Source organism: Podarcis tiliguerta, assembly GCF_965153285.1.
Source record: "Podarcis tiliguerta genome assembly, chromosome: 1".
Taxonomy (NCBI): domain Eukaryota; kingdom Metazoa; phylum Chordata; class Lepidosauria; order Squamata; family Lacertidae; genus Podarcis; species Podarcis tiliguerta.
Genome location: NC_139534.1, coordinates 56,049,696 through 56,076,681, shown reverse-complemented (window position 1 = coordinate 56,076,681; position 26,986 = coordinate 56,049,696). Strand labels below are relative to the sequence as shown.

Genomic DNA, 26,986 nt, shown 5'->3' with positions numbered 1-26,986 from the left:
ATGACGTTTGTGTAAGGCAGCGTCGTGTGTCCCTAAGAGCGCCAAGCAACCTCTGGGGATTTGCGCGGCCTCAGGAAGAGGGCATAGGATTGCACCAGGAGCTGAGGGACAGATAACCCCCGGGAATAAGGGTTGCCTAAGGGCAAAGGAGATGGGGCTCCCGCGCTCTCGACAGGCGAGGGAATTGCAGCAGCTGCGACCGTGCGAGCGACACCGGAGGAAACTTCCGCTTCTGCAGTCATTAAAGGCGAAGGAGGAGCAACCGTATTCCGCAGCAGGTGTCAGCCCGGACCCACCAGCAATGAGTGGGATTTCCAAGCGAGACCCATCGCTTCCCACGCCACTTCGGGCTAAGCGTCGCGTGGCAAGCTCAAAACCGGCTAGTTGCTGGCAGACACTGCGAAAAGTTTTCCTGGTCGCTCATATTTTAATGTCGTTCCCGGTGAAGAAAACAGTAACCCCAAATCGGGCGACTTGACCGGGTTGGGTTTGATTTTTGCAAACGGAAGCAGGCGAGCGCGTGGCTTCGTTGGCGCGTTGTTGCTTATCTGCGGGAGCATCTTCCGCCCTCCTTGCATTGTGGGCGCTGTAGTTCCGCCGTGCCTTGCCCAGCGCCGGGGCCTCTTCAGAACTACAGTCCCCAGTAGGCACCGGTCCCTCCCCGCCTCGCCTCTCTCCACGTGCGGGAGGCCTCTGGCGCCTGGGGGAGGGCTCTGCTGCGGGAGGCGCCTGCGGAGCTCCTTCCCCGCGCGGCGCTGTGAGGGTCGCGCGCTGCTCGGGGAGAGGATGGCGGCGAGGTGCTGCTCGCGAGGCGCCTGACCCGTGCATTGGGAGAGCAAGAGGCAAAAGGTAAGAGAAGGGGCCGGGAGAGCAGGGGGGCCGGCGGGCCTGGGGCGGGCGCAGGGAACAGCCTGGTTAGCCGGAGGGAAATGTTTGGGATGCGACCTGGGAGATGTAGGGTCACCAAGGGCTCTATCCTGCAAAAAACGCAAAACCCCCATGCTCCCAATGCTGGTCCTGGAAAGAGAAGGGGAACTTGTTGCTCCCACGCTTGTTGCAGTTTTTGATACTCTGTGCAAAGGAGCATAGGTCAGGTGTCTCGTCCACGTTGCTCCTGTGGCAAACGTATGTTTTGACACCTGGGAAGCCGTGTATGGGGTAGTAAAACTTGTCGCGGCCACACCTCGCCGCGCGTTGGAGGGGGTGATTTTTTTTTTTTTTTTAAAGGTAATGTATGCATGCCTTTAAAACGTGTATGCCAGCCGCTCCTTTCCTATGAAAAAGCTGGAGGTGGTTAATGACAAGGGGTGAAAGTAAGGAGAATGAGATTACGAAAATCTCAGAATACAAAAGCAGATATGAAGCAGCAATTAAAGTAACTGGCCGCCTTCCACCTGTGGAAACAATTCCTTGCAACAAGTTAAAAGCAAAACACACACACACAATTCATGCTCCCAAAGCATTTCTAAACAGGAAGGTTTTAGTAGTAAAGTCTTTCTAAACAAGAAGGTGTTAGTGGTAAATAAATCCTGAAACGGTGCTTGTTTACAGTGCAATCTCAACAATGCTTAGAAGTAAATTCCATTGTGCTCACAAATAGGCTTCCTGGTTTTTAGGATGGCAGCTTTAAACTATGGAAGATCTGTAACCCATAGTAGTATATACCAAACTCTGCTGTTAAGTGGGGAGGGGGGCTCATTTTTAATGACTGCAGCTGTGGAATACAGTACTGATGTTCTCCTGATGAGCCTACAGATCATTATGTAGTCCTCCAGACCGATGCTTTTTTTGACAGTAATTGTTATAAAGTAATGTAGATGGTGATATATTTGGTCAGAGTGGACCCCTCCCCCCCCGCCGCAGTTGGCACTCCCATACACAACTACAGCTCCCAAAGCTAAATAAAAAAAACCTGTTCATTGCCCCCAAAATAGAGAACTGTTCTAGAGGTTTTTCATCTGGTTGACCATCTATTAGGGATGCTCTAGCACGGGATTTTCTGCACTGAGAGGGTTGGGCTACATGACTTTTGGAAATCCATCTCTCTGAATCCTGGCCTTTAATTGTAAGTGGCAAGCACAATGTACATTCCCCCTCTGCTGAAGAGAATGTGTGCGCACACAAGCAATTGTATGTAAATATTAGTAGGGTTAATTGCTGTAGTTCTCATGACCTGGTAGTGGAGCAGCCTGCATTGGTGTTTATAACATTCCAAGGGAATAAGCTGCGCAATAAACCACATGTGACTAGCTGGCTGGCTTTCTTTATTTGGTTGAGAGCTGAATGTAATATTACAGCTGCTTAAACTACATCATAGAATACATTCAGAAAATCTCAGGCAGAGCAATGCTAACCAGGTAGATTCTGTTACATGTCACCTGGCATGACTCTGCAGACTTTACTCCCCAGTGTTTCAAAGATCAAATAAGGTAACACCTTGCTATCTTCTTTTACAGAAGGGTTTACTGAAATTCACAAGCTTACACTGTGACCAATAAAATATAGAATTTTTAAGTTTCTGCGGAGTTCTGGTTTTTTTTTTATTGTTGTAAAATGTGTCTTATTGGAGTATCACTTTTATTTAATATTTTGGCTTTCTTTTGTCAGTTTTTAATGCCATTTTTACTAGCTGCTGGACTCTCAGCAAGTGCCCTACCATGAAGCTTTATTAGCAATGCAGTTGTTTGTGCGTTTAGTCAGAAATACATCCCACTATGTTCATTTGGACTTGCTTGTGGGCGAGTATGCATAGGGTTGCAGCTTAGACCAAATAAATTGAGACAATCCTGTAAATGCCCTCTCAAACAGCATGCTGGTATTACATGTTCACTACATTGCGTTGTGTCAGCGTTCTAACATGTAGTGCTTAATTTTTTTATAAGACAGCGTCTTATCACTTGGACGCAGACACAACCAAATTGGGAACCTCCTGGCTTTCTTGGCTGTTACATCTCTGTATGTAAGATATTGATGGTGTGTGTGCGCGTTTGTTTGTTTCATAAAACAGGCTCACAACTTAGTATTCAGGGAGCATTATAAGGTCTGGGACAGTGGTGGACCTAGGGCATATCCACAATCCAGACTGGGATTCAAGCAGCATTACATATAAACCTACAAAAGTTACTAGCTCACAAATAGCCTGGAAGAGAATAAAAGCATCAACACACTTCCCCCCCCCAAAGCAACCCTGTGGGGGTCAGCTGGAGGCAGTTGATTTTTATTTATTTTTTTGCTACAGGTGAGTTTGTTAAGTTTAATTTTCAAGCCTGTATTAGAGAATAAGAATGGAGGTGTTGTCAGCAGCAGCATGGCACTCTATTTATAGTTATTTTATAGAAGACAAAAAAGGCTTAGTTGTGGTGTATTTTCATGCTGATAAAATGTTTGAGGAGCAAAGACCAAGTGAGAACCAGGGCAATAAAACAATGAATTTATTTATTTTCTAAAAAGAATGTGTGTTTTCCTAAGTGTAGATGATTTGGCTACCACCCTGCTAGTTGTATTACTTCTGGCTCTTGAAGCTAAGGAAATCTGGTGCTTGGTAGCACCTGGGATGGAGAACTGTAAATCTCACAGATACTGTCTCTGGGCTCCTTGGAGAAAGAACGGGAAGCAAGTATAATACAGGTGATACTGACACAATCTGACGAAGTAAGGCTTGATTGAGTTTCTATTTTTCTTTTAAAAAATGTTTTATTAAAGATTTTCTTGGTTTACTAAAGTAAACCAAGCCTTGCCTCTCTTTTTCAGGTTGTGCAGTCTTTTCTACAGATCGTTTACATTTGTTATGAGACATTAGTGTTGAGTACAGTATAAGGTCAAGAGAAAGAGAGTGGGGAGAGGGGTGGTGGTGGTGAAATTTATATTTTGTACAGTGTACGTGTGGGGTTTTGTGTCAGAGTCAACTGGATAGGTTCTCCTTCTATTCACTTGTTGCATTTCCTTGGTCGTGAGAGGGATTGGGGGCCCAGGGTGTGGTTGGTTGTCTGTGCTTGGCTGCAGTGGGGTTTGTTTGCATTTGTAAGTGGGGGAAGGCAGATCGATGTGTGTGCTTGATTGAGTTTCTAAATCAAGATGACAACTTTTAAAATGTGCTTTTGGCCAAATACCCACAGCAACAGTGAGATAAAATTCAGCTGGTCTGAGTTACCAGCAGTAAAAATAAGATGATCTAAAATAACACGATATATTGTAGAATGCTCTCCCCTGGGAGACTCACATGCAACCTTCATTACATATCTTTAGGTGCCAGGCAAATGTTTCTCTTCTACCAGGCATTTGGCTGATTAGATTAACATTCTATGGCTTTTTAAATTTGCTTCGGGGTGGTGGTGGTTTGGTTTGTTAATATATTTTGCATTCTCGTTTTGTATTTTTCTGTTGTGAACGGCCCTGTGATCTTTGGATGAAGGGCAGTATACATTTTTTAAAAATCACTAATGACTGGTTCCATTTTGATGGTGTTAAGAAGAGAGAATTTAAGTCTTCAAAATGTACCGAAAATGGTTTCTATAATACCAGTACAAACAACACATCTGCCACCAGATCTCTAGCTACTTTGGTCAGGATCCAAAGTGTCACATATTCCCCCCCTTACACAAATTTCATACACATCTGCTGTTCCAGTGGCAACACTGTACACCTCTAGAAAGTCAAACCTGAAAGGTCCAAAGTGCGTTTTGTCTCTTGGAGGGCAGGGGATTATCAGCTAGTTCATCTTCTACAGAGCAGTGTGGTGTTTTGCTTGCTCACCCGTAAGATTACCCTAATCCACTATAACGCTGTCCAAACAGAAGAGAGATGTTTCCTCTGTATGACCTGTTGACAGAGCAGAAAAACCTGGCTGTCAAATGGGGTGGAGAGAGGGTCCAGAAAAATGCATGGCTTAGCAGAGTGTATAGCTCTGAGAGTTTTCAAATGGAGTTGCAGAAATTGGACATACTTGGATGGTACCCTGAATCATAGGTTTCCAACCTTTTTGAGTCTACTGCTCCCTTGGCCAACTACCTTCTTTCTGCGGCACCCCTGTGGAGCCCAGTTATGTCACCCCTTGCCTGCAGAGCTGGCAGCCTCTCAACCTTTTTCCGAACACCCTCCCTTGGGAGTCTGCCCTCAGCCTCTTCTCCTCTCCCCTCTCCTTGGAAGTCCTCTGGGCAGCTGCTCCTGCCTCCCCTGGCACCTGAGCGGCCTGTCCACCACCCAAAACTGCTCAGGAGGGTCAGCTAGCAGGGGTGGAGAGAGAGAGAAGGGAGATGCTTGGACAATCACATTAGCATGACATTTAATTCCACCCATTGCATTAATCAGTGGGTGACCAAGTTCCACTGGGACTCTGCCCACCCTGCTCCCAGGAAGAACATCACAGTGAGGGGGAGACCAGCCTGGCACCATCTGCTTGCTGGCCAAGGAAGGAGCAGCTGCAATAGGTTTTTCCCCTTGCCTCCCTGGCAGAAAGAGCCTTTGCTACAAATGCTAGTTGCCTTGCAAGGGTAAAGGATACCTGCGACCCATCTATTGGTCAGAGGCACAAGAGCCACCAGTTGCTTTTAAGGCATGTCATCCTGGGATGGAGAGCTGGATACAAATGCCCACTTCTAGCTCACAACTTTATTGTGGCTGATCTCCTTTCTCTCTTTCTCTTTCTCTCTCCCTCTCTTCCTTCCTTCCATTTCCCTTTGCTCATTCAATTGTTTAGTTTGTAAGGCTGATCTTTCATTTCTTTAATTGATGTAAGTTGCTTTGGAAGGCAATAACTGTCAAAAATTAGTACATTATAAGAAACTAAAGATTGAAAATTGAATGTTTAATGAGCTGAATGTGAACCTGTTGATCCTGAAAGCCAAGAGGAGGTAATACCAGCTGAGGGGGTTGTCTGTAACCAGTGGGCCTGTGGGCCAGATTTTTCTCAGCATAGCAGGGGTCAGCAAACTTTTTCAGCTGGGTGGGGCGGTCCACTGTCCCTCAGACCTTGTGGGGGCCCGGACTATATTTGGGGGGTGTGTGGGAATGAACAAATTCCTATGCCCCACAAATAACCCAGATATGCATTTTAAATAAAAGAACACATTTACCGTATTTTTCGCACCATTGGGCGCACCGGACCATAGGGCGCACCCAGTTTTAAGGGGGGGAAAATCAAGAAAAAAATATTTTCCCCCCCCCAAGCCCCAAAGAGCAGCGTACAGGCTGCACACAACCTCTCCCTGCCAGAGGGGTTGCACGCAGCTATGGAACAAGCCAAAGCAGCGAGCGGGATGGATCCCGCTCGCTGTTTTGCCTTCCCCCTTAGCCCCGTGCAGCCTCTACCTCCTGGGAGAGGCTCCGTGGGGCTAAAGAAGCCATAGCCCCGTTCAGCCTCTCCTTGCCGGACGGGTTGCGCGCAGCTATGGAACAAGCCAAAGCAGCGAGCGGGATGGATCCCGCTCGCTGTTTTGCCTTCCCCTTCAGCCCCGTGCAGCCTCTCCTTGCAGAGGGGCTGCGCGCAGCTATGGAAGAAGGCAGGGCAGCGAGTGGGATCCATCCCTCTCGCTGTTTTGCCTTCCCCTTCAGCCCCGTGCAGCCTCTCCTTGCCGGAGGGGTTGCACGCAGCTATGGAAGAAGGCAAGGCAGCGAGTGGGATCCATCCCGCTCGCTGTTTTGCCTTCCCCTTCAGCCCCGTGCAGCCTCTCCCTCCCGGGAGAGGCTGCGTGGGGCTAAAGAAGCCATAGCCCCGTGCAGCCTCTCCTTGCCGGAGGGGTTGCGCACAGCTATGGAAGAAGGCAAGGCAGCGAGCGGGATGGATCCCGCTCGCTGTTTTGCCTTCCCCTTTAGCCCCGTGCAGCCTCTCCTTGCCGGGAGACGCTGCGCAGGGCTAAAGAAGCCATAGCCCCGTGCAGCCTCTCCTTGCCGGAGGGGTTGCGCGCAGCATTGGAACAAGCCTGCATTCACTCCATAGGACGCACACACATTTCCTCTCAATTTTTGGAGGGGAAAAACTGCGTCCAATAGAGCGAAAAATACGGTAAATAAAAGAACACATTCTACGCATGTAAAAACACGCCGATTCCCAGACCACCCGCGGGCCGGACTTGGAAGGTGATTGGGCCAGATCCGGCCCCCGGGCCTTAGTTTGCCTACCCATGGCATAGTGTATCCTTTGAATAATAAGGATGTTAAAACACCCTGAATGTGATGTGTGTGGAAGCGGGAGGCGGGGTTGCTAGTAGAAACTAGTAAATATTATTTAAGTTTTTTATGTCCCATTTTCCCCATTTTACTGGTGAAAGCCAGTTTGTAAATAAGGTAGGGTTGCCATATTTAAAAAAGTGAAAATCCGGATGGAAAAGTTGTGTCATCGTTGTTTTTTGCCCAAAGTTGTTGAGTGTTTGGTAACTCTAAATAAGGACAATATCCATATTACAAATGGAGGAAGGAAAGCATCAAATATTGTAAAACTACAATGACAACTCCACCCTAAAACAGCAGAAGAAATTCTCCTGAAGAAGTGTACGAGAATAGCAGCAACTCCACCTAGGAGTGAGTGATACCAATTAGGCACCAGGCAGGCATCTCTGGAGAGCCTGTTCCAAAGGTGTTGTGCCACCAGGAAGAAGGTCCCTTCTCTGGTACAGTGGTACCTCGGGTTACATACGCTTCAGGTTACAGACTCCGCTACACCCAGAAATAGTACCTCGGGTTAAGAACTTTGCTTCAGGATGAGTACAGAAATCGTGCTCCGGCGGCGCGGCAGCAGCAGGAGGCCCCATTAGCTAAAGTGGTCTTCAGGTTAAGAACAGTTTCAGGTTAAGAACGGACCTCTGGAAAGAATTAAGTACTTAACCCGAGGTACCACTGTACCGCCATCTGCTTCATTGATGATTGTTCACTGGGCAGGGTGTGTGTATGGAGTTGTTGCAGAGAGAACAACTTAGAGAAGGGTTTCTTATGTTAGTCTAAATGATTGAATGCGCACATATGAGAGATGCTGGGCTTGTGGATAGGCTCGCCCAGGCATTTGGGATTTTATGGGCTGCCCAAAACCAGCACTTTGGCCAGTTTGGTTCAGTGCAAATTGTGGGAACATTGGAAGCTGCCTTATACTCAATCAGACCATTGGTCCATCCAGCTCAGTTTCATTGTCTGCCTTGTCTCTTACAGTTCCGGCATAATATGCACTCCCTCTCTCTCTCCCTCCCTCCCTCTCACTCACTCACTCACTCACTTTCTGGCCTTTATACTGTATCTCAGGGTGGGTAACAGTATTCAGGGAAACAACCAAAACAGAATGAGGCCATAAAACACATACATAAGACCATTCATTTCCACACTGCTGAATGAATTCCAGTCATGTATCAAATGCTTGCATGGCCAGCCATGTTTCATTGCACTGAAATCCCCCGTTCAGAGCCTCTTCACAACCACTTGAACCAGCTGAAAAACCCAATTGGTCTTGAAAAGTAACTTCATGTACAATGCATGCTAGTCTAACCTGGTCAGTAGTTAATCATAAGTATTAACCACGGTTATTGCCACTCATTCCCTATTCAGAGCCTGTGTGTTACAACAGCGGCAGTGTTAGATTTGTATGGCTAGCCTACTTGGTTCTTATCCTTGCTCAGTTACGATGTGACCAAGGTGTCCTTGGGTACTTCTCAGCCCACCTACCTCGCAGGGCTGTTGTGAGCCTTAAAGAAACCTCTGTTCTAAGCTGCTTGGAGTAAAAGAAAACAATAGGGATGATGCCAGTATTTACCATTCGTTGCTTCCAAATGTATCAGTCCAGCTGAATAAACTCTGCTTCAGCATTTCTTGGTTTTTTGAAGTTCTGATCTGGCAGCCTTCAAGCATTCAGTTGAAATGGTCACAGGCACCATGTGGAAGGGGACTTAAAAGGCATTGCAGTGGCAGCAGGGGGGCGGGAACCAGAGTGTTGTTTGTTCTCTTAGATTTGTAGCTACAAAATTAACTAAATTCCTAGCCAGATGATGGGGGTATTAGTTTGCAGTGTTCCAGCTAGGAAATTTGACGTGGTGCCAAACTCTCCTTTTTCTGCAGACACACCTATGCGTGCTGGAGGCTTTTCTGTGGCCAAGGGACAGGGATGCTGTGAAAAGAGCTCCTCTCTCCTACAACTGATTGAGACAACGTGGGTGAGCCATGTCTGCTGAGGCCGAAAACCCCGAGAAGCAACCCCCCGACCCACCCCCAGACCCACGCTGGAAGCTCCTTGTGTTCTACCTCTGCTTCTATGGCTTCATGAACCAGATCAGACCTGGAGAGAGCTTCATCACACCCTACCTGTTGGGGTCGGAGAAGAACTTCACAAAGGAAGAGGTGAGCTCAGGGGAGAGTTGCAGAAGGCCAAAGGGAGCCCTGGCATGTGAACGGAGCAAGTTTTCCCAAGTAGCTCCTGGTCTGGGGCAGTAGGCTAGGGATGACTGCTTCTCCATCCCCATATCCTTCCTGTGTGTGCTGGTGGGAAAATTGAGAGGTGGAAGTGGATCAGTGGGTGGCCCATGGGGAGGAGAGGGGTGGCTGGGATGTGCAGAAGACAGGTGGGCCTAGGCCTCCTGCTGTGCAGCTACACATTAGAAGACACGTCCAAACATTATGAGGGCTTATCCACACTTACCTTTCCCCAGCTCTTTCCAGCCACAGCCTGCGATTTAAAGCTCTGTGTCAGAGCACTTTTTTCCTTCTTCGTAGCTTTCCCCATGGAAACCTGCTCTTTAAAGCTGTATTGGAGCAAACAGCAATTGGAGGAAAACCCAAATAGATGTTTGCTCCAATTCAGCTTTAAAGAGCAGGTTTTTGCAGGGAAAGCTTGGGGCAAAACAACAAAAGGTAAGTGTGGATAAGCCCTGAGCTATCAGCAGCACAGACTGGCTTGGGAGATGGTGGGCTTTCGTTTGCTTGAGGTATTTAAGCAGAGGCTGGATGACCAGCTCAGGGATGTTGAGGCTGCATCCTGCATTGTAGAGCCTACGCTTAGTAGAGTGTCCGACAAAGTAACTTTCACTGTCCTTTCCAGTGCTGTAATTCTGTGATTCTGGACATGAAAGGTAGTGAGAGAAGAGGCTTGTGCTGAGCCAGTGCCAGCGTGTGCAGCCCTTGCCATGCAGCATTGCATGCCCGATGGGAAATGGATTGTGCTTCACGTAGTTAATAAAGTAATGAAAATCACTGGGAAAGTGTTTTATCATTTGGTCACAGTGCTGCAGGGTGCCAATGTGCTTCAATGCAACCAAAAAGAACTTCATCCTGTTGCCTGTTTAACAGGTTGAGTTTGTAAGTGAATTGTTCAGCTGGGTTAGCTAAGTAAGCATCTGAATTGTCTGTTCACTGTGAACTGTTGTAACAATGTAAGATCTTTTTGCCCAGGAAGGAAGCAACGTGTTGAAATGCATTGGGCTTTCTCTCTCTCTCTCTCTCTCTCTCTCTCTCTCTTCAAATGCTGCGTTGTTTTAAGATTCCCCCTTTGTTGTTCCTTTTCCCGTTCATTCCACCCATCCTTAGTTTTTTCTTTACTTTGGATCTAGCACTTTTGGGTGGCTGGGTACCTATGGGATATGGGACACAGCGTTCCTTCCTGCTGGCAGATGGCATCAAAGTGTATCTTGGCCCCTAACTTCAACTAAGGAATTACTCAGCAACTTCAATTTCAGCCATGGCCCCCATTTCTTCCACAATCCGCTCCTGGCTATTCTCTAGTAGTTTCAGCAACAAGTGGTGCTCTCTGCCAGGAGACAGGGCATCTTGGAAGAATGCAGTGATAATGAAAAGGAGGAGGGCAGTGAAGTGGCATAAATTGCAGGGCATGTGGATGGCCCTGATTCTCATAAATCTAGTGAAATCTCTTGCACATCTTACCCAGCTCTCATTGACTTGCTTTGGACACCAAACCATGTTTTCGACACTGATGGAGCAGTTAGGAACTCAAGCACTCCCTGATCCCATTCGTGGCAATTCCCTGCCTCTTTTTCCTGGTTTGAGGAGAGCCATTTAATCCCACCTGGCAAACTGGTTTTCAATCCCAGGGCGAGCTCATACCATAGGCAAGTTTTTGGGCTAAATCGTCCAAACTACTGTATGCTCTGAACCAGAGTAGGAGGCAGGGGATCACCATGCAGAACGGGAGGAGAAGGAGGGAGTATGTTAGCACAAGACTCCTGGGTCCTCATTCACAATAGGGCAAGCTACCATTTGGCATTACCTCTGAACTGCCCCAATTCTCTGGCTTGATGCCTTGGTTGGTAGCCTTGATCTGTCAATAAAACCGCAAGCTTCCAAGACATGCAAACATTTGCTCCTTATCTGGAAGTAACAGGCTAAGGTGCAGGGTTGTTAACTGAAGCTTCTCCCTGAGATAGTGAAGCACTGTTGACCTGTTACTTCCAGTAAGTAAACATTGGGACTGTCCAGGGCTCATGAATAGAGCCAAACCTCCATGTGTGTGTGACTTGAACAGAATTTCAGGGAGAGGGTTCCACAGCAAGGAAGTATATGTTTCTGCTCAAAGGAGTTGGGGGTACTGCCATTCTTCCTCAAGTGACTTTTGAGGATGAATACACCCTGGGGACTTTATTCCACTCAGTTACAATTACAGTCAGAACTATCATTTTTGCTGGAGGATAATTGGTGTGTGTGGAGGTGGTGAAGAGAGGGGAGATTTGAGGGTGTGATTTACAAAGTAAAGAACTGAACGCTACCAGGTAGTAAATGCCTGACAAGGAATCAAACTGAGTATTAGAACATTAATTTGATATAAACGTTTTAGTATTTGCTTTTTGTACTGATGTCTCATTTAAAAACGACAAATGGATCTAATCACAGATTTCAATATTACAAAAAGCCACATGCTGAAATCATTATCTTGGGAATGATCCTATTGCGCAAAAGAAAAATAGCAAGTATTTCTGAGTCTCGTCAGTTTTCAGCAGAGAGTTCACCATATGTTTGAGTCTTTTCCATTCAAATCATTGGGATTTTAAAAATAAGATCATGCCCTAATACAGGGGTCCCCAACCGTCTTAGGCCCACATAAACAATTGCAAATTTAATAAATTGCCATTGGCACCACAGAATTCCAGTTTCACGGAAGAAAAATGGGCAAAGCTTGTGCATCCCCCCCCCAAAGAAAATACAATAGGCAAAGCAGCTGCAGAAACTCCAAAGCAGGCAAAAAAAAACAAAAAACAAACAGGCAACACCTCCCAAATATAGGCAAAATCCACATACCCCAAACAAATGAAAAGTGGACAAAACATCTCTCAAACACTTCCCCCCCCCCAAAAAAAAATCAGTTAAAGCACACAACCCAACCAAAAATCATGCCGAACACCCCCTACGTCATGCACAGAGGCATTCTGGGGACATTTAAGTCAGAAGGTGAAGTGTCTAGATGGCCTGCAGAGTCCTTTCCACTTTCGCTCAGTGCCATTCATGTGGAAAATAATTATCCTCAAATTGAAAAACTGAAAAGGATGAGAATCTTGGTGGGTACCAAGGGAGTTTTGAGAGTGCCGTGGTGCTTATGGGAGGACACCAACCCTAATGCATTGGAAGACCCACTGCCATGACAGATACAGAAATACAGATCATACTCTGGGAAGGCTGAAGTTCCCCCTGCTTGATTTAATGCTACACTCAGTTTCAATTTTTCGTTTTGTACAGTTGCAATTTTAGTACAATTATTTTCCCTTGGTCTTTCCAAAGAATGATATAAAAATGTCTGTGCTGGTGACCTCCCACATTTTTCAAAGAGTAAATATTCTAAACTTATTGTAAACTTACATTTTTTATTATTTTTTTGTTCATGTTTTGGACATAATAAATGAATAAAAAATGCTTTCACTTGGCTAATCTGTCCACTAGCCAACAGCGCTTCTGCTTTTTTTTTTTAATCTAGCAATTAAAAAAGCACCTTTCACAAAGGTTGTATGGATTTCTCTGTTACTGGCTTTAAGGGGGAGGGAAGAAGTCTGTATTCCACCACCCCCTCCAATTCTGAGAACTCTGAACTGCCTTACAGAATATGAGTTGGGATTGCAACAGCCTTGCTGAACTTAACTCTCTGACCTGCTAACCTAATTTCCTTGTGGTTTATGTTTAAACCATCTATCTCTCCCTTTAGCAATGAATAATTTCTATTTTCTGTCCTCAGATGCTTCTCTGGGACATGGGGCAGCTCTCATCCCACACAGGCCAGGCTGGGAGAGGTGACAGGGAGGCAGCCTGCATACATACATGATCATGTAATTCTGCCTTCCAACTTTGCCCTTTTGGAAGGGCCAAAGCTCATAGACATGGTGATTACTGTGTGAGCAGTTTCTTTACATGCTGAAAGGATGGGCCGGGGGTGGGGGGAAGACTTAGGCACTCTTTCTCTCGTTTTTTTTGCCCCAACTCATCTCTTAACATTTTTGATGTTCACTGGAGCAATAAACCCTGGCCCGAAAGGAGTCTCCCATTTTCCACATTTGGGGGGGGGGGGGGGGCATGGATGGTGTGAAAGCAAGGAAGGCCCTTCCATGGCTTTCACTCGAACTTTGTGTATCCTTCCAAGCCTCTCCCAGCCTAAAAGACTAGGAGATTGAAGGAAGGCAGTGGATGACACTGATGCCTTGCTAGTGATAGGCTGAAATAGGTTGAATTCAATGAGATGGTGCTTTGAGACATATTGCTGGACTAGGGTAAAAAATACGGTTCCAGCACATGAGAGTAGACACCGAGCAGTTCCTAGAGCAGGAGGAATTGTGGGGCCACCTCCATAATTATCGCCCCAGAACAGAGATTTCAACCCTGTGTATTGGTTCAGCCTGTGACCTCTATGTGTTCACATTTCCCAAACTCATTGAACAGAAAACCCAACAGAAACTGCCCATAAATAGACAAGTTATTCAAATTGCCTTAAACTGCATCCTTTACATTGGCTGAAAATGGAGGGGCAACTGCTTCTTAGTCATTCATAGCTGGTGCCAGCTTTTCCCAACTCGTATTATCTCCCCAGTTCCTCTTCTAACTCTTCTTACTTTTTCTTTTTAGTGGAGTTGTCTCTTTTCCCCATTGGTTCTGCTCCTCGTTTTGTTTGATGTATGTTCCTCTCCTCCCCTTGCTTGCCTTTTCACCCATTAACCAGGCCTGCCATCTTCTGACCCTGAAACTGCTTCTGTGTAGAATGGAAAGTTACACTGGAGTGGGGGGCTCTAAGAAGGTCTGCTAAGTGCTTGGATGACAGGCCACCTGGCACCCCTATGTATCTCCACGATGAAAGAAAGGTGCAATATAATAAATGGACTAGATAAGCCAACAATTTCTGTGCAGCCCTCTCAGGATCTAGGACTAGCTGCCTTACAGATTTCAATATGAAGATAATAGATGCTCCTATAGTTCAAGCCCATGTACAGTGGTACCTCGGGTTACTTACGCTTCAGGTTACAGACGCTTCAGGTTACAGACTCCATTAACCCAGAAATAGTACTTCGGGTTAAGAACTTTGCTTCAGGATGAGAACAGAAATTGTGCTCCGGCAGCGCAGCAGCAGCGGGAGGCCCCATTAGCTAAAGTGGTCTTCAGGTTAAGAACAGTTTCAGATTAAGAGCGGACCTCTGGAACGAATTAAGTACTTAACCCGAGGTACCACTGTACTTTAAAAAGAAGAACTGTGGTCAGGATTGCAGATTTGCCTTCGAAATATAGCAAAACAGTCAGGATGGCTTAGGTGTTAACTAAGGATTTGTGGATTTTCTCCCAGGCACACCAATTTATGGGCAATTTATGTGTAATGCATACACAAATGCCTGCAGTGTTATGGTCTGGGTAGCGTGGTTGTGCCAAATGTTCCTTGCAGCATCCATCATAATGTTTTGTCTCTCCTGATGGGGCAAGTGAATTTAACCTTCCGCGAGGCTGTCCCTTCCGCACCTCCCCCCACTCATTGGGAGAAAGCTTTATTTATTTTTTTGGTCTGTGTCCTAGCAGGGCAGCTCTGGCCAAGGATCAGAGTCCCTCCTGCTGATTTGTTTCCATGGCTAGAAAACAGCAAGTTCCAATCAAAAGAGGCTGGAAGAAGCTTAGCTGACCTCCTTAGCAAGGGACCTGGAAGGGGGGTGGTCTGCTTTTGGGCTCCCAACGAAAGAAGGAGCTCAAGATATTTTGTTTCTGCAAGACCAAATATTTGTAATTAGGCGACTGTGATCAGCAGGTGCCTTTCCAGAAATCGAGGGGCCCCCAGGACATTTTGCACAGTTCAGCAGATTTGAGTGTCACCAGCACCTCGCCTCCCTTGAACCAGCACACAGTGCTGTGCTTGTATTAGTATGCTTGCCTGCTCTGTGCCCTGTGTGAAGTGTTCTCAGTACACTGCAAAACGCTACCGGAAAACAGGTGATCAAAATACTGCAGGGTTATGACTCCCAAAGTTGGTTGCAGTGAGAGCCTCTCCTAATTTAAAAGCGGTCATGGTTACGGAAAGCCAGTTAATCCAGAAGGAGGTTAGCAGCAGATTCTGGCTGAGGTTGAACTCCCTCTAAAGGACCAAGTTTGCAGGTTGTGGGGTCTGTCCAGACACTATACAAATCAATCTGTGGAAGGGCAGCCAGCAGTGACTAGGAGTGCCCTTACCAGCTTTGGCTGTTACAGCAGCCGAAGACCCTCTCTTAGTGTGACAAATCTTGCCTCAGTTACCCATGCACTGGTTACCTCCAAACTAGACTACTGCAGTGGGTTTTAGGTAGGGCTTCCTTTGAAGATTGTTTGGGAACTTCAAGTAGTGCTAAATGCCACCTGCCAGATGTTAGTTGGGATAAAGCAATCAGAACATACTGCTTCAGTATTATATCAGCTGCACTGGCTGCCAGTTTGTTTCCAGGCCCAATTCAAAGAGCTAGTTAAAACAGAGTTTCTTGAAGGACCATCTATGCCCATATGTACCTGCCTTGGACCTTCCTCTTGACCTCAGCTTGTAGATCTGTCAGTGGATAAATTAGATTGGCAGCACATGTGATAGGGATTTTTTTGTGGTGTGCTCCTGTTCAAGAAACTCCCTTCCCCAAGGCTTTTATTCTACTCCCTGCTTTTTTAAAATTGTATTTATTTTATTTTAAGCCCAAATGTCTAAGACAAGCTGGAGTGACTGGCATCTTGTGCCAGTAATGAGGGGCTTAGCTGTAGGGCATCTGTGCTATTTGTCGCTCTTGTTTTGTATTTATGAGTTAAATATTTATTGATTTTAATTGCATGGTTAATAAAGGTTTTTTGTACTGCTTTGACTTATTATTCTAAGCTGTTTGGGGCAACACAGAAATAGCTTACATATATCAGTAAAAATGGCTGAGCCAACAGTAACAATTCACCTAGGAGAATTCACCCTTGCCTGCCTTCAGCAAGCAAGTAAAGGAAACTTCACTGTGAACCATGGACCTAGGTGGCTTGGTAAACTGACCCGGTCATAAAGTTATTACTACAGTAAAATGTCAGGTCATGCATTTTGGAAGATGGAATATAGGTCAGAGCGATTACGGCTTGATGAACCATAGAATTCCATGTGGGTTTGCTGACTAAGGTTAGTAGTGAGAGCATACAAAGTACTGAGTGTGCTTTTCCAGACAGAGTTTGGATGTATTAACTTGGAGTTTAAAAAATTTAACATTGTGTCTGATGGCAGAACGTTGTGCATGCAGATTAAAGCCACCATTTCTTCAGCTGTTCCATGCTCTCACTTAAAGAGTGATTTGGAAGATCTACAACATGGGATTTAGAGCATAGTCCTAATAATCATGCCACTCTCGTTTCGCAGATATGCAAGCACTGGGGTCAAGGGCCATAGCTCAGTGGTAGACCATGGTCCCAGTTTCAATCCCTGGCATCTCTTGGTAGGGCCGAGAAAACCTGTGGCTCTCTAGGTTTTGCTGGACTGGAACTCCCATAATCCCAGACCATTGGTCATTAGCTGCCCTCCTCTGGTGCAGACAATTACCGAACTAGATGGGCTCGATGTAAGGAAGTTTCCTATGTGGGGTTGCTTTTGGAGGTCCCATCGGTGCAATCACTTTGGGTGGCGTTGGGGGCTTAGCTTGTGGAGATTGGGCTCTGCCATATTGCACTCGTGGACCCTTGGATTATGGTAGAACACATACAAAGTCTAGCCTGCTGTCCCTTGCAGTAACCTCTTGCGTACGCGCTGGGGTGGTTGTGTTGAAGCCTCATTGATTTACCATGTGCTGTTGCTTTAAGAGGTAGCATATAAGGCCTCTGTACTTCTTGCTCAGCAAAAGAAATGTAGGAAGAGAGCTGAAAATCAGTGGTTGAGGGACTGGTTGTTGGACTACCGGTATAGTGAGAATCTTTGTTCCTAACATCTGGGGTTCTCAAACCCAGCTTTGAGTTGACATCACTTGGGGCTTTGAGGGGTAGGTTTTGTCATTCGCTGTTGGAAGGCATTGCAATTGCTTTGGTTTCTCTCTCACAGGTAACCAATGAAATCACACCTGTGCTGTCCTACTCATACATGGCTGTCTTGGTGCCCATCTTCCTGTTGACCGACTACCTGCGGTACAAGCCGGTGCTGGTGCTGCAGAGCCTGAGCCACATTGCCATCTGGCTGCTGCTGATCTTCGGGACCAGCATCCTTGCCATGCAGTTCATGGAATTCTTCTATGGCATCACCATGGCGGCTCGGGTGGCCTACTCCTCGTACATCTTCTCCCTGGTCACCCCTTCGCGCTACCAGCGCATGGCTAGCTATTCCCGCACCTCGGTCCTCATGGGGGTCTTCGCCAGCTCCGTGCTGGGGCAGCTCTGCGTCACAGTGGGGGGCACCACCTTCACGACCCTGAATTACATCTCCCTGGGGTTCATGTCCTTTGGGCTGCTGCTGACGCTCTTCCTGGAACGCCCCAAGCGCAGCCTCTTCTTCAACAGGAGTGAGCCTGTGTGCAACGGCACCTCGCCCTCTGAGCTGGACAAAATGAACGCTGGGGCCGGGGATCCGGCGTGGCACAAGGCCCCCACCTGGAAGAACATGGTCTTTTTCCGGATGTTAAAGGAGCTGGCGGCATTTGTACGGCTGCCGCAGTTAAGACTTTGGTCCCTGTGGTGGATATTCAATTCTGCTGGCTACTACCTAATACTGTATTATGTGCAGATTTTGTGGAATGAGATATATCCCACAAGAGACAACAGGAAAATCTACAACGGAGCTGTGGAAGCTGCTTCAACGCTCCTCGGTATATAGATCCTCCCCCACTTCCTGTTTGAGCTTGATTATAACCCCACCCCTTATGCCCCAAATATGAATTCAGAGCACCTAGCAGAGTCTCCTAGACCATGGTCCTAAAGTACCGTATTTTTCCATCTATAAGACGTCCCCATGTATAAGACGTCCCCTATTTGGGGGGACTCAGATTTAAGAAAATGAGGGGAGTTGGCTCAGATTATAAGATGCCCCCTAATTTTTGACGTTATTTTTAAGGAAAAAACCTAGTCTTATACATGGAAAATACGGTACATTCATGCAAAGGCAATTTCTGCTAAAATTATTTGGGTTTAAAACAACTTCAGGTGATGCACCTCAGGGATCTCCCTGCATGGAGGATCTAAGCCAACCATTCCACTAACCTTTCCCAACCTGGTGCTTGCAGGGTTGGTCTACAAGCATGCATTAATGTGTGCTAAAGCTCAGGGATATTGTGCATGCTCTGCATGCAGGTGGGTATAAGCTCAGTATTTGCCATCTCCAGCCAAAAGGGATCATAGGGTCACTGTCAACCAGAACAGGGAGCATTGAGAGCAGATGCAGTGGTGGCTACACCTAAGAACTTGATCAGTCTGGTGCCAGCAAGGAAGCTGTGCATGGAGAGAGCACTGGCTTCCCCAAGTTGCCTCTCCTCTCTCTGGGTTTTACACTGCACTTTCCCAGCTGGTAGCATGTTTTGAAACATCCTGTTAAGAGTTTTATTCTTTTCTCACACTCGGAATGGTGGTTTCATTTGCATCATCCTAAAAACCATGCTAGAACTGTGGTGTATACTTGGATGCATTGCATCTCTGGTGCAAAAGGCTGATGCCCATTGCAGGAAATCTATAAATTATGTTGAAAGTGACCCACCCCTTACCTTTACAGCTGGATCCAGAGCAACTTGGTTACTAAACGTTTTTAAGGGCTTGTCTCAGGACAAGTTTCCCCCCTACTTCTGTGAGAGTTGCACTTTATGAAGCTGAATCCCATTCAGTATCTGTCCAAAAAACAAAACCTTGCTTGCTAAATCCAACTAGGAAGGGCAAAAAATCCTCTCCCCATGTACCGTATTTTTCGCCCTAGAGGACGCACTTTTTCCCCTCCAAAAATGAAGGGGAAATGTGTGTGCGCCCTATGGGGCGAATGCAGGCTTTCACTGAAGCCTGGAGAGCGAGAGGGGTTGGTGCGCACCGACCCCTCTCGCTCTCCAGGCTTCAGGAGAGCCCCAGCGCCAGCCCCACAAGGTTGGGGGACAGTGGGGAGGCGGAACGCCGCCATCCCGCTGTCTCCCGATGTGGTTTGGAGGCTGACAGTGGGGAGACACGTGCTTCTCCCCGCCGCCAGCCCTGCAAGCTCCGGGGACAGCGGGGATGCGCAGCGCGTCTTCCCGCTGTCCCCGGACCTGGTCTGAAGGTGGGCGGCAGGGAGAAGAGCGCTTCTCCCTGCTGCCGGCCTCGCAAGCGCCTGGGTGGGAAATAAATTTTTTTTTCTTTATTTCCCCCCCAAAAAACTTGGTGCGTCCTATGGGCCGGTGCATCCTATGGGGCGAAAAATACGGTACTTTTCATTGCAGAACTGACATAGAAATAACTTGCTACATAGTCCTTCTAGGGCAGGGCAGGGGAACCTGTAGCCCTCCAGATGTTTGAACTTCTGGCTGGGGCAAATTCCAACACCATCTGGAGTGCCATCATCTCCCCCCCCCCCGCCATTCTAGGAAGTTGTTTTTTCGTCGTTTGTATGGTATGTCCCCATTTTTCAGCTGCTCAGCTGTAAACAGTTTTATTCATGCAAACAAACAATAAAACTGTCCAGAACATAAAATATTCCAAGAAATTATTGGGGATTTTTTGTTTTGGTCATTGTGTGCATGTTTGTATCCTAGTGTAAAGTGTTGGGTTAAAAATGTCTGAAACAAAAGGTGTTCAGGGAAGCAAAGGCAAGTGCCCAAAGAGAAAGTTCTTCCTCAATTACCTTGGGCTTAAAATAATCTCCTTGGATATTTGGGGTAGAAATTGTCCCTTGGGTTTTTCCAAACAATGACTGTTCTGCTGTGCCCCTTGCTGCGAGTGCCGCTTTGGAGAGGGGAGGCCTTGCTGTCCATATCTGGTCCTCTCATCCATATCTTGACAACATGTATGTGTCTTTGCAGGTGCCATCACCTCCTTTGCTGCGGGCTACGTGAAGATCCGTTGGACGCTGTGGTCAGAGCTTGTGATTGGTTTAGTGACGGCATTCCAGGCAGGCCTCCTTTTGCTGATGAACACTACTGCCAACATCTGGCTCTGCTACGTGGCCTACATCCTCTTCAGGGGCTCCTACCAGTTCCTTGTGCCTATAGCCATGTGAGTGATGAGAACAACTTGATGACTAGGCCTCCATGGTGGTGAGGAACATAAAGATTATGATATCCATCGTTACCTGGATATATATAATCATTCTCACTCTTTTCAACATGCAAAAAGATGTGGGGGTTTTTTGCATGCATATAGTAGACCAGATTAGCTTTCTAGTATCTGCTTTGCTAAAGGAGGGATTGTAATGTCAATAAATATCCCCCCACCCTTGTAAGGATGCCAAGAATAACCTTTTGGTCCCAGGGTAGATATGTTGTTGGATGCTTTTAGTATTCAGCCTAGGTTAGCAAGCTACTGTGATTGCTGCTGATGTTCTGAATGATATTAGCTAATTTGTTGGAAATGCTAAGGCGGGGATGGTTAACTAAAAACAAAGAATTGGATTAGGTGGTCTTTAGCACTCTTCCAGGCCAGCAACTGTATGCCTTTAACCATTGGATATTTCACTAACATCAGTGATAAAGGTATTGCAGCTTCCCAAACTCTCTTGGTGTAAACACTCCCAAGCTGCCTTCTAAGGTCAACACAAAATAAACCAGCATTAGCCCTATCTCTGTGCCATCTTCGGCTTGTAAGTAAAAATGCATTGATCTTTGCGAGTGCCTTCCTTGTCGGTGATGCTGCAGCATACCATCTGTGGCTGTGGTCCTGGGATGGAGAACCTGTGGCCCTCCCTGTGGGACTCCCAAAGTTATCACAGGGATAACTGGCTTGGCCAAGAATTCATAGCAATGTCATCTTTTGTCAGTATCGGGACTGTGAACAATCATCAGCCCCAGGGAGCATAGCCAGTAGTCTGGGAACATAGGAGCTGTAGTCCTTCATTGTCTGGAGGGCCACAGACTGGCCACCCTTGCTCTGACCCATAAAGCGACCCTCCCTTTGTCCTTGGTGCCTTTTCAGTGCTTGCCAGCAGAACTGACCTGCCTTCCTCTCTTTCTCTCGCTTTGGCCAAAGTTTCCAGATTGCAGCTTCCCTGTCCAAAGAGCTCTGTGCCCTGGTGTTTGGAATCAACACTTTTCTTGCCACAGTTCTCAAGACTGTCATCACCATCATCATAACAGATAAGAGCGGTCTGGGTCTCTCAATCCACCCTCAGGTAAGAAGCACGAGTTACGCTGAGGCTTGTGGTAGCTGGCTTTTGACCAGTCCTAGCTGCCTTTGAGGATTACTTTGTAGGTTCCTCCTATGGAAGGAGGTCCTTTGAATAATCTGGTGAACCACATAGTGGGAACGCAAAGGGACTTATCTGCAGTGGATCCTCTTGCATTGCTTGGACCACTTTTGGCTGTTGGCCCCATTCTATGCATTGCCCATCATGTTGTGGAGTGGAAGCAGAGCTGGCAAAACTAAAAGGCATATAAACCAAGAAAAATAGAACTTCTGTTTTTTATCTTCCTTATTTATTTATGTTAAGAGATGTATGCCCTTGCTTTGGGTAAGTTTTTAGGGTGGCTGGCAGTCACTCAGTTGTCCTTTCCAAAAAATGAAAGGTTTGTGCGAGAGTCTGAACACATGCCAAATCACATGATTTCAATTGAACTTGTTGCCAAGCAAAGTTCTGCTGAGTTAACAGAACTACCCCCTAATAAACATGTAAATTGCTACTAATCCTTGCCATTTACAGATTTCTCTTACAATGTCCTCAACAAAAGCTTCATCCATCCTACAAGAATCAAGCTTATATTATTATTTTTTTTAAAGATGCTGATCTGGAAGCTGCAAATGTAATCTGTTCCCATAAGGGCTGTCATTGCTGGCTCATGGCTGTGATGAGCCTTGTAGTGAACAAAGCCTTGTAGTTACCCACTGCTCATGTGACAAGATAAGAAACAATGACAGTGCATTGGAATAGCATGGCAGCAGGATATGCATGTGTGTTTAAATCTTCCTTACTGGAAGTAGCGGGCACAGGTTGGAGAAATATTTGGTTGGGTTAGTTCAGGTAGACTTTATCGATGAGGCTGGAGGAAAAGCAGGGTGCCTTTTTTAGCTAGAGTTCCAGCTTTATGTATGTTGCTGCAAATGAGGTTGGCAGATGCACATCATGAGTGGAATTCCTGCTGTCAGAGATGGGATATGATTTTGACTTACGATAGCTACGTAGAACATCCCAGCTCAGATGCTGTGTTCTGGCAAACAGAAAGCAGTGGGGGACAATTGCTGCTATGCCTGTATGTGGGAGCTTGAGGGGACTTTTCACCTGGCTGGCCGCTAGAGTAGATGGACCTCTGATCCAATGGGGCTCTTTCTGTTCTTAAAGAGTTTCCCTCCTAGCTCTATTCTGTGCTTCTGTGGGCTGCTGATCGTTTCTGATTTTTTTAGTGCTTTGGAGGAAAATAATGCACAGGGCCTCAACACATCGTATCTCCCTCTTTCTCTTTTCCAGTTCTACGTTTACTTCAGCTATTTCACGCTCCTGACAGTGGTGTATCTTTCTGCATCTGTGTATGTGGCTGTGAAGCATAATGGATGCAGGAAACCTCCAGAGGAAGCACCACCCAAGGAACTCAGCGTGCCAGTTGAGGACAGAGGCACAGAGCTGGCCAACTTGGAAGTCTGAGAAAACGGTGGATGGGGAAGAAAAGAGGAGCTGGCCTACCTGCATACTCCCAGCTGGGATGTAACACACAGAACTCCCATGTTAATCAGCACTTAGAAGCATCTCAGCTTTGCAGGGTATCAGATCACTGCGGAAGGAAAAGGCCTTCCTTAACTTTAGGGCTTGTGCATCAGCAGCACGCAACCAGACGACTGGATTTCCCCCCCAGTTTTGGTGGCGTGTGTGGCATAGGCTCCTGAGCTCAGGTGAGATTATGGAGACATTTGCCAGTGTTATGGTTGGCACCTGGTGATTTTATGAATGTAGTTTTAAACGCTTTCCCCTCAGCCTTTAAAAGAAGTCAACAGCAAGCAAGATGGATGCAGGTACTTTTTTTAAAAAAAAAATACAATAGTTTTACTTTTTATAAAACAATCAGTTTGTTACCAGTAAAGATACTCTGCTGGGAGATATGGACTGCAGTATTTGTTGAAACTTTTCTCCTAAGAAAACTGAGCTCCTCATATTTGGCTTTTAAAAGTCAAAGTTATGCTCACGAAAACAGGACAGAGAGTAAGGCTAACTCACGTCCTCATCCATTTGGGACAGTGAATGGGAAACACAATGCGCTTTTAACAATCACTTTAGATCCTCTGGAGGAACATAATCCTTGGAAAGTATACACTTGCATTTTGTTCTGACTTGTAAATTCTTGTTCTCTTCCCCTTTCCCCACCAAAGACGACTGATTTTCAAATACCTTCACTGCCACATAATAATTTATACTGGCCGCTCAGTGGGCATTTGAGAGGAAGGTGGGAGTGATCAGGTCTTTAGCAGAGTCCTGATGACTTTCCATACTGGCTTGGACTTTTCATCTGGTTTTGCCTCCAGGGGCCAGTGCCACGAATCCTGATAGACCTGTAGGCCATGGGTGGTAGTCACACAGTGGCTGCTTAACATAAAATGGCAGCCATATGAAAAGGAGCATGGCCACAAAAAGGTGTAGCCATGCCCCCCCCCCCAGCCTCTAGGCACTCACTTGCTCATGGAAAGCTCTTTGTGATGCTGTTCTGTTCAGAAGGGAAGGTGAAATGTGTGCTGGGAGTACATTCAGTGTAGGAAGACCAAGTCAGAGCAAACAGTCTGTTATTGAGTATCGTGGATTTTTCCCCAGATACCACGCTGGTGGGCCTGTGAGTGCCACCCGGGCACTTCCAGCCTAAAAGGCACTTTTCCCATTCTCCTGGAGCAAATGGAGTCAGGGTTCAGTTCGGGGACGTAGACAGAGCCCTCTGCAATTCCATGCAAATGAACAACAACAAATAACAAGAGGATACTTTCCTTTATTCAGTGCCTTTAGAAAACAGTTTATAGAACACAACACACAACTGACAAAGATATAGAGATCCACAGGCTTTTAAAATTGCATTAAAATTTTTACAAAATACAGTAGACAGTAATAAACTGATTGTGTGACTTGCACAGGCTCCCTCTCCCTCCCTCCCCATCTGGTAATAAAATTTCAGAAAGACAATCGATGAAAACTAGGTAGAAATTTAGCACCTTGGTGTGCCTAAACAGACTCAAACGCTCAGACATTAATGTGTTTAAAACAGAACTGATACACAGCAATCATCTGCCTGGCCAAGGCTTCTGGCACTGAAGTGGAAGGGCTGTGATGGAGGGAGAGGTACCAGAAGCTCAGTCACAGTTAAGACCATAAGCATGGCTTCCTTCACTCTGCATTCAGCGCTAAAATGGCAAAATACTGCTTGCCTACCTGTGCTTGGGTGACACACAGTAACAGACAGTGACTAGTGTGAACTCTAGTCCTTCCCCCTCGAAAATGTCAGCACAGTGCCATTCTGCTCTGATGCGGCAGAAGAAATGCTGGAAAATACAACTATTAGAAATGGTTTGGTTCTGGTGGTTCCTGCCACAGTGTATTGGGAACAGAGGAGAGAAATGAAAGGGGTCAATACTGGACAGAGATGGTTCTTAATTGCTTAAATTTTGTATTATCTCTTATTTTGGAGCAGTTGCTAATAACAGATTCCAGATCTGAGATATTTAGGAGAACATTCCTGGCTGGAGGATTATAAATCTGATCACCTGCTACAAACTCAGCTCGCTATAGGTCCACCTGTTCTTCAGGGTCTCAGGTAGGACGCTTTCACCTCACCTGTTATTTACAGTGGAGGTGCCAGGACTTGAACCTGGGTCCTTCTGCATGCAAAGCATAGGTTCTGCACCACTGGGCTTTGGTCACACTTCTGATAGGTTAAAGCAACAAAGGGTTCTGAGAGCTAGCATGACCCCCAAGGCTTCAGCCAGGAGGGCCTGCCACTTTTGCACTGACTAACCTGTTTTCTTTGAATATGGCTAGTAGAGGCATCCTCTATGGAGAATGGAGGAAGGCAGGGCAAGTAAAGTATAAAAATGTAAAAAAACAACAACAAATCCAAATACTGATTGTTACAACGGCAAGCAGTTTCTTCTTCCATTATGGCCTGTAAGTAGACAGGCAAAAGTCACTTAGGAGGCTGTTAACACCTCTAGGTCTCTTTCAGAGCTAGACAATGTGAAAGGAGTGGGTGGGGGAAGAATGGCAGAGAGAACTCTGCCATTGCAAGGCTTGAAGGTTGAGTCTCACTGCTCTGGGCATGTTGTCTTAGCAAAGGATACTGTCAACTCTGCAGCAAAAATTGCAACCAGCTATGAAGAGTGTGGTTTGCATCTATGTTTGGAAATAATAAGGCATTATGCTGGCTGGTGAGTCAGGCAGAGATAAGGGAGTGTATTTTCTGCAAGCCCATATATTACTCTCGGGGGAGGGGGGCAGACAATCAAATTCCTGGTCTCTTTGGCAGGATTCCCGCCCCCCTTGATACTATGCTGGGCACACAACAGAAAAGCCACCTCAGTGTTTACAGAAATCTTAATTTTGATGATTATGCACTGTCCAGCAGGGTCTAAGCTTGTGTTATTTAGCACCATGTCCCCACTATAAGGCAGGCAGCGCCAAGAATGACAAGTTATAGGGTTGTTTAGTTCAGAAACAACTGCAGCGCTATACTGATAGTAAGGGGGACGCTGCTGTTTGAGAGCTACCTTATGTTAAATCAGCCACAATAAATAGACTTTCTGACCTATCCCAACATGACCTTGGCTTTTTTAAGGGGCCACCTGAGTGGAATGGGGGGAGAGAGGCAAACAGGGAAGCTTAACACACACAAACAATTCAAGGGTTAAACATGAGCAGGATTAGAGAGAGAAAGAGAGTTAACTGCTCCATGTACCACACTTGCCTGGAGATTGCCTTGCACACAAGCCTGTTCTGCTCCAGCCCCTCCAGCAGGCAGGTATGATTCACAGCAGCCACGCCAGGAGGAAAGACACAAAACATTCAGCACCAGAGCTGCGCTGGAAGACACTCTTTGGCTTTGTCACTGATTCATCTGCTTGACTGATATATTGCGGAACTGCTTGGGCACATGATCCTGGTGGGGATGGGGGGTGGGGAGTGGGAACCGCTTGCCCATTTCCTCTGTTCCTTAAGGGAAAACATTTGGGTTCCCTTCCTCCACTTGCAGCCAGTGCTTTTGTTGTGTGCCGTTTTTTTATTTCTTGGAAGAAGTCATGAAGCTGTTTTCAATGCAGAGGACGATGAAGGCGTTCTTGCAGCTGCTGCTCTTCTGCTCGAGCAGCTTGCCCGACGCCAGCGAGGAAGCCTGCCCTGTCACCACCGTGTCATCTGTCCGCCAGGTCTCACAGTAGCTCTCTGTTAGCCGCCGTCCCTTTGAGTCAGAGCCGTGCCACACGGATTTCTGAGGCCTGAAACACACCAGAGTATTAGGGGTTGTTTCACACG

The 26,986-nt window shown here is 46.5% G+C and overlaps 2 protein-coding genes across 6 annotated transcripts in view; one reads left to right on the top strand and one right to left on the bottom strand.

Annotated features, from left to right (window-relative positions):
• Positions 1 to 254: 254 nt before the first annotated feature.
• Positions 255 to 26,273, top strand: SLC19A1 (solute carrier family 19 member 1). 2 transcript variants are annotated; one of them, XR_014505752.1, is made up of 7 exons: positions 674 to 849; positions 9,034 to 9,312; positions 17,447 to 18,203; positions 20,367 to 20,559; positions 21,529 to 21,670; positions 22,961 to 23,379; positions 23,462 to 26,273. XR_014505752.1 is itself a non-coding variant. In XM_083416447.1 (6 exons), exons 2-6 carry the CDS (start codon positions 9,136 to 9,138, stop codon positions 23,132 to 23,134), a joined length of 1,443 nt encoding a protein of 480 aa, XP_083272573.1. In that variant the 5' UTR covers positions 255 to 849; positions 9,034 to 9,135; the 3' UTR covers positions 23,135 to 26,273. The 2 variants fall into 2 exon arrangements, 1 of the variants encoding a protein (XP_083272573.1); XM_083416447.1 differs by having other exon boundaries at positions 255 to 849; positions 22,961 to 26,273.
• The window catches only part of COL18A1 (collagen type XVIII alpha 1 chain), a 145,138-nt gene continuing 142,590 nt past the window's right edge, over positions 24,439 to 26,986 (bottom strand). For all 4 annotated transcript variants that reach the window (XM_083416348.1, XM_083416349.1, XM_083416347.1 and 1 more), the window contains one exon: positions 24,439 to 26,949. In XM_083416348.1, coding sequence (XP_083272474.1) covers positions 26,736 to 26,949 — 214 coding nt within the window. In that variant the 3' untranslated portion in view covers positions 24,439 to 26,735. The remainder of the gene's footprint in view (positions 26,950 to 26,986) is intronic.

Coding starts and splice junctions, on each gene's coding strand:
- SLC19A1 (XM_083416447.1), top strand. CDS start 9,136: ATGTCTGCTGAGGCCGAAAACCCCGAGAAGCAACCCCCCGACCCACCC. Junction 18,204..20,366: donor AGCTGCTTCAACGCTCCTCG/GTATATAGATCC, acceptor GTGTCTTTGCAG/GTGCCATCACCTCCTTTGCT. Junction 20,560..21,528: donor TTCCTTGTGCCTATAGCCAT/GTGAGTGATGAG, acceptor CTTTGGCCAAAG/TTTCCAGATTGCAGCTTCCC.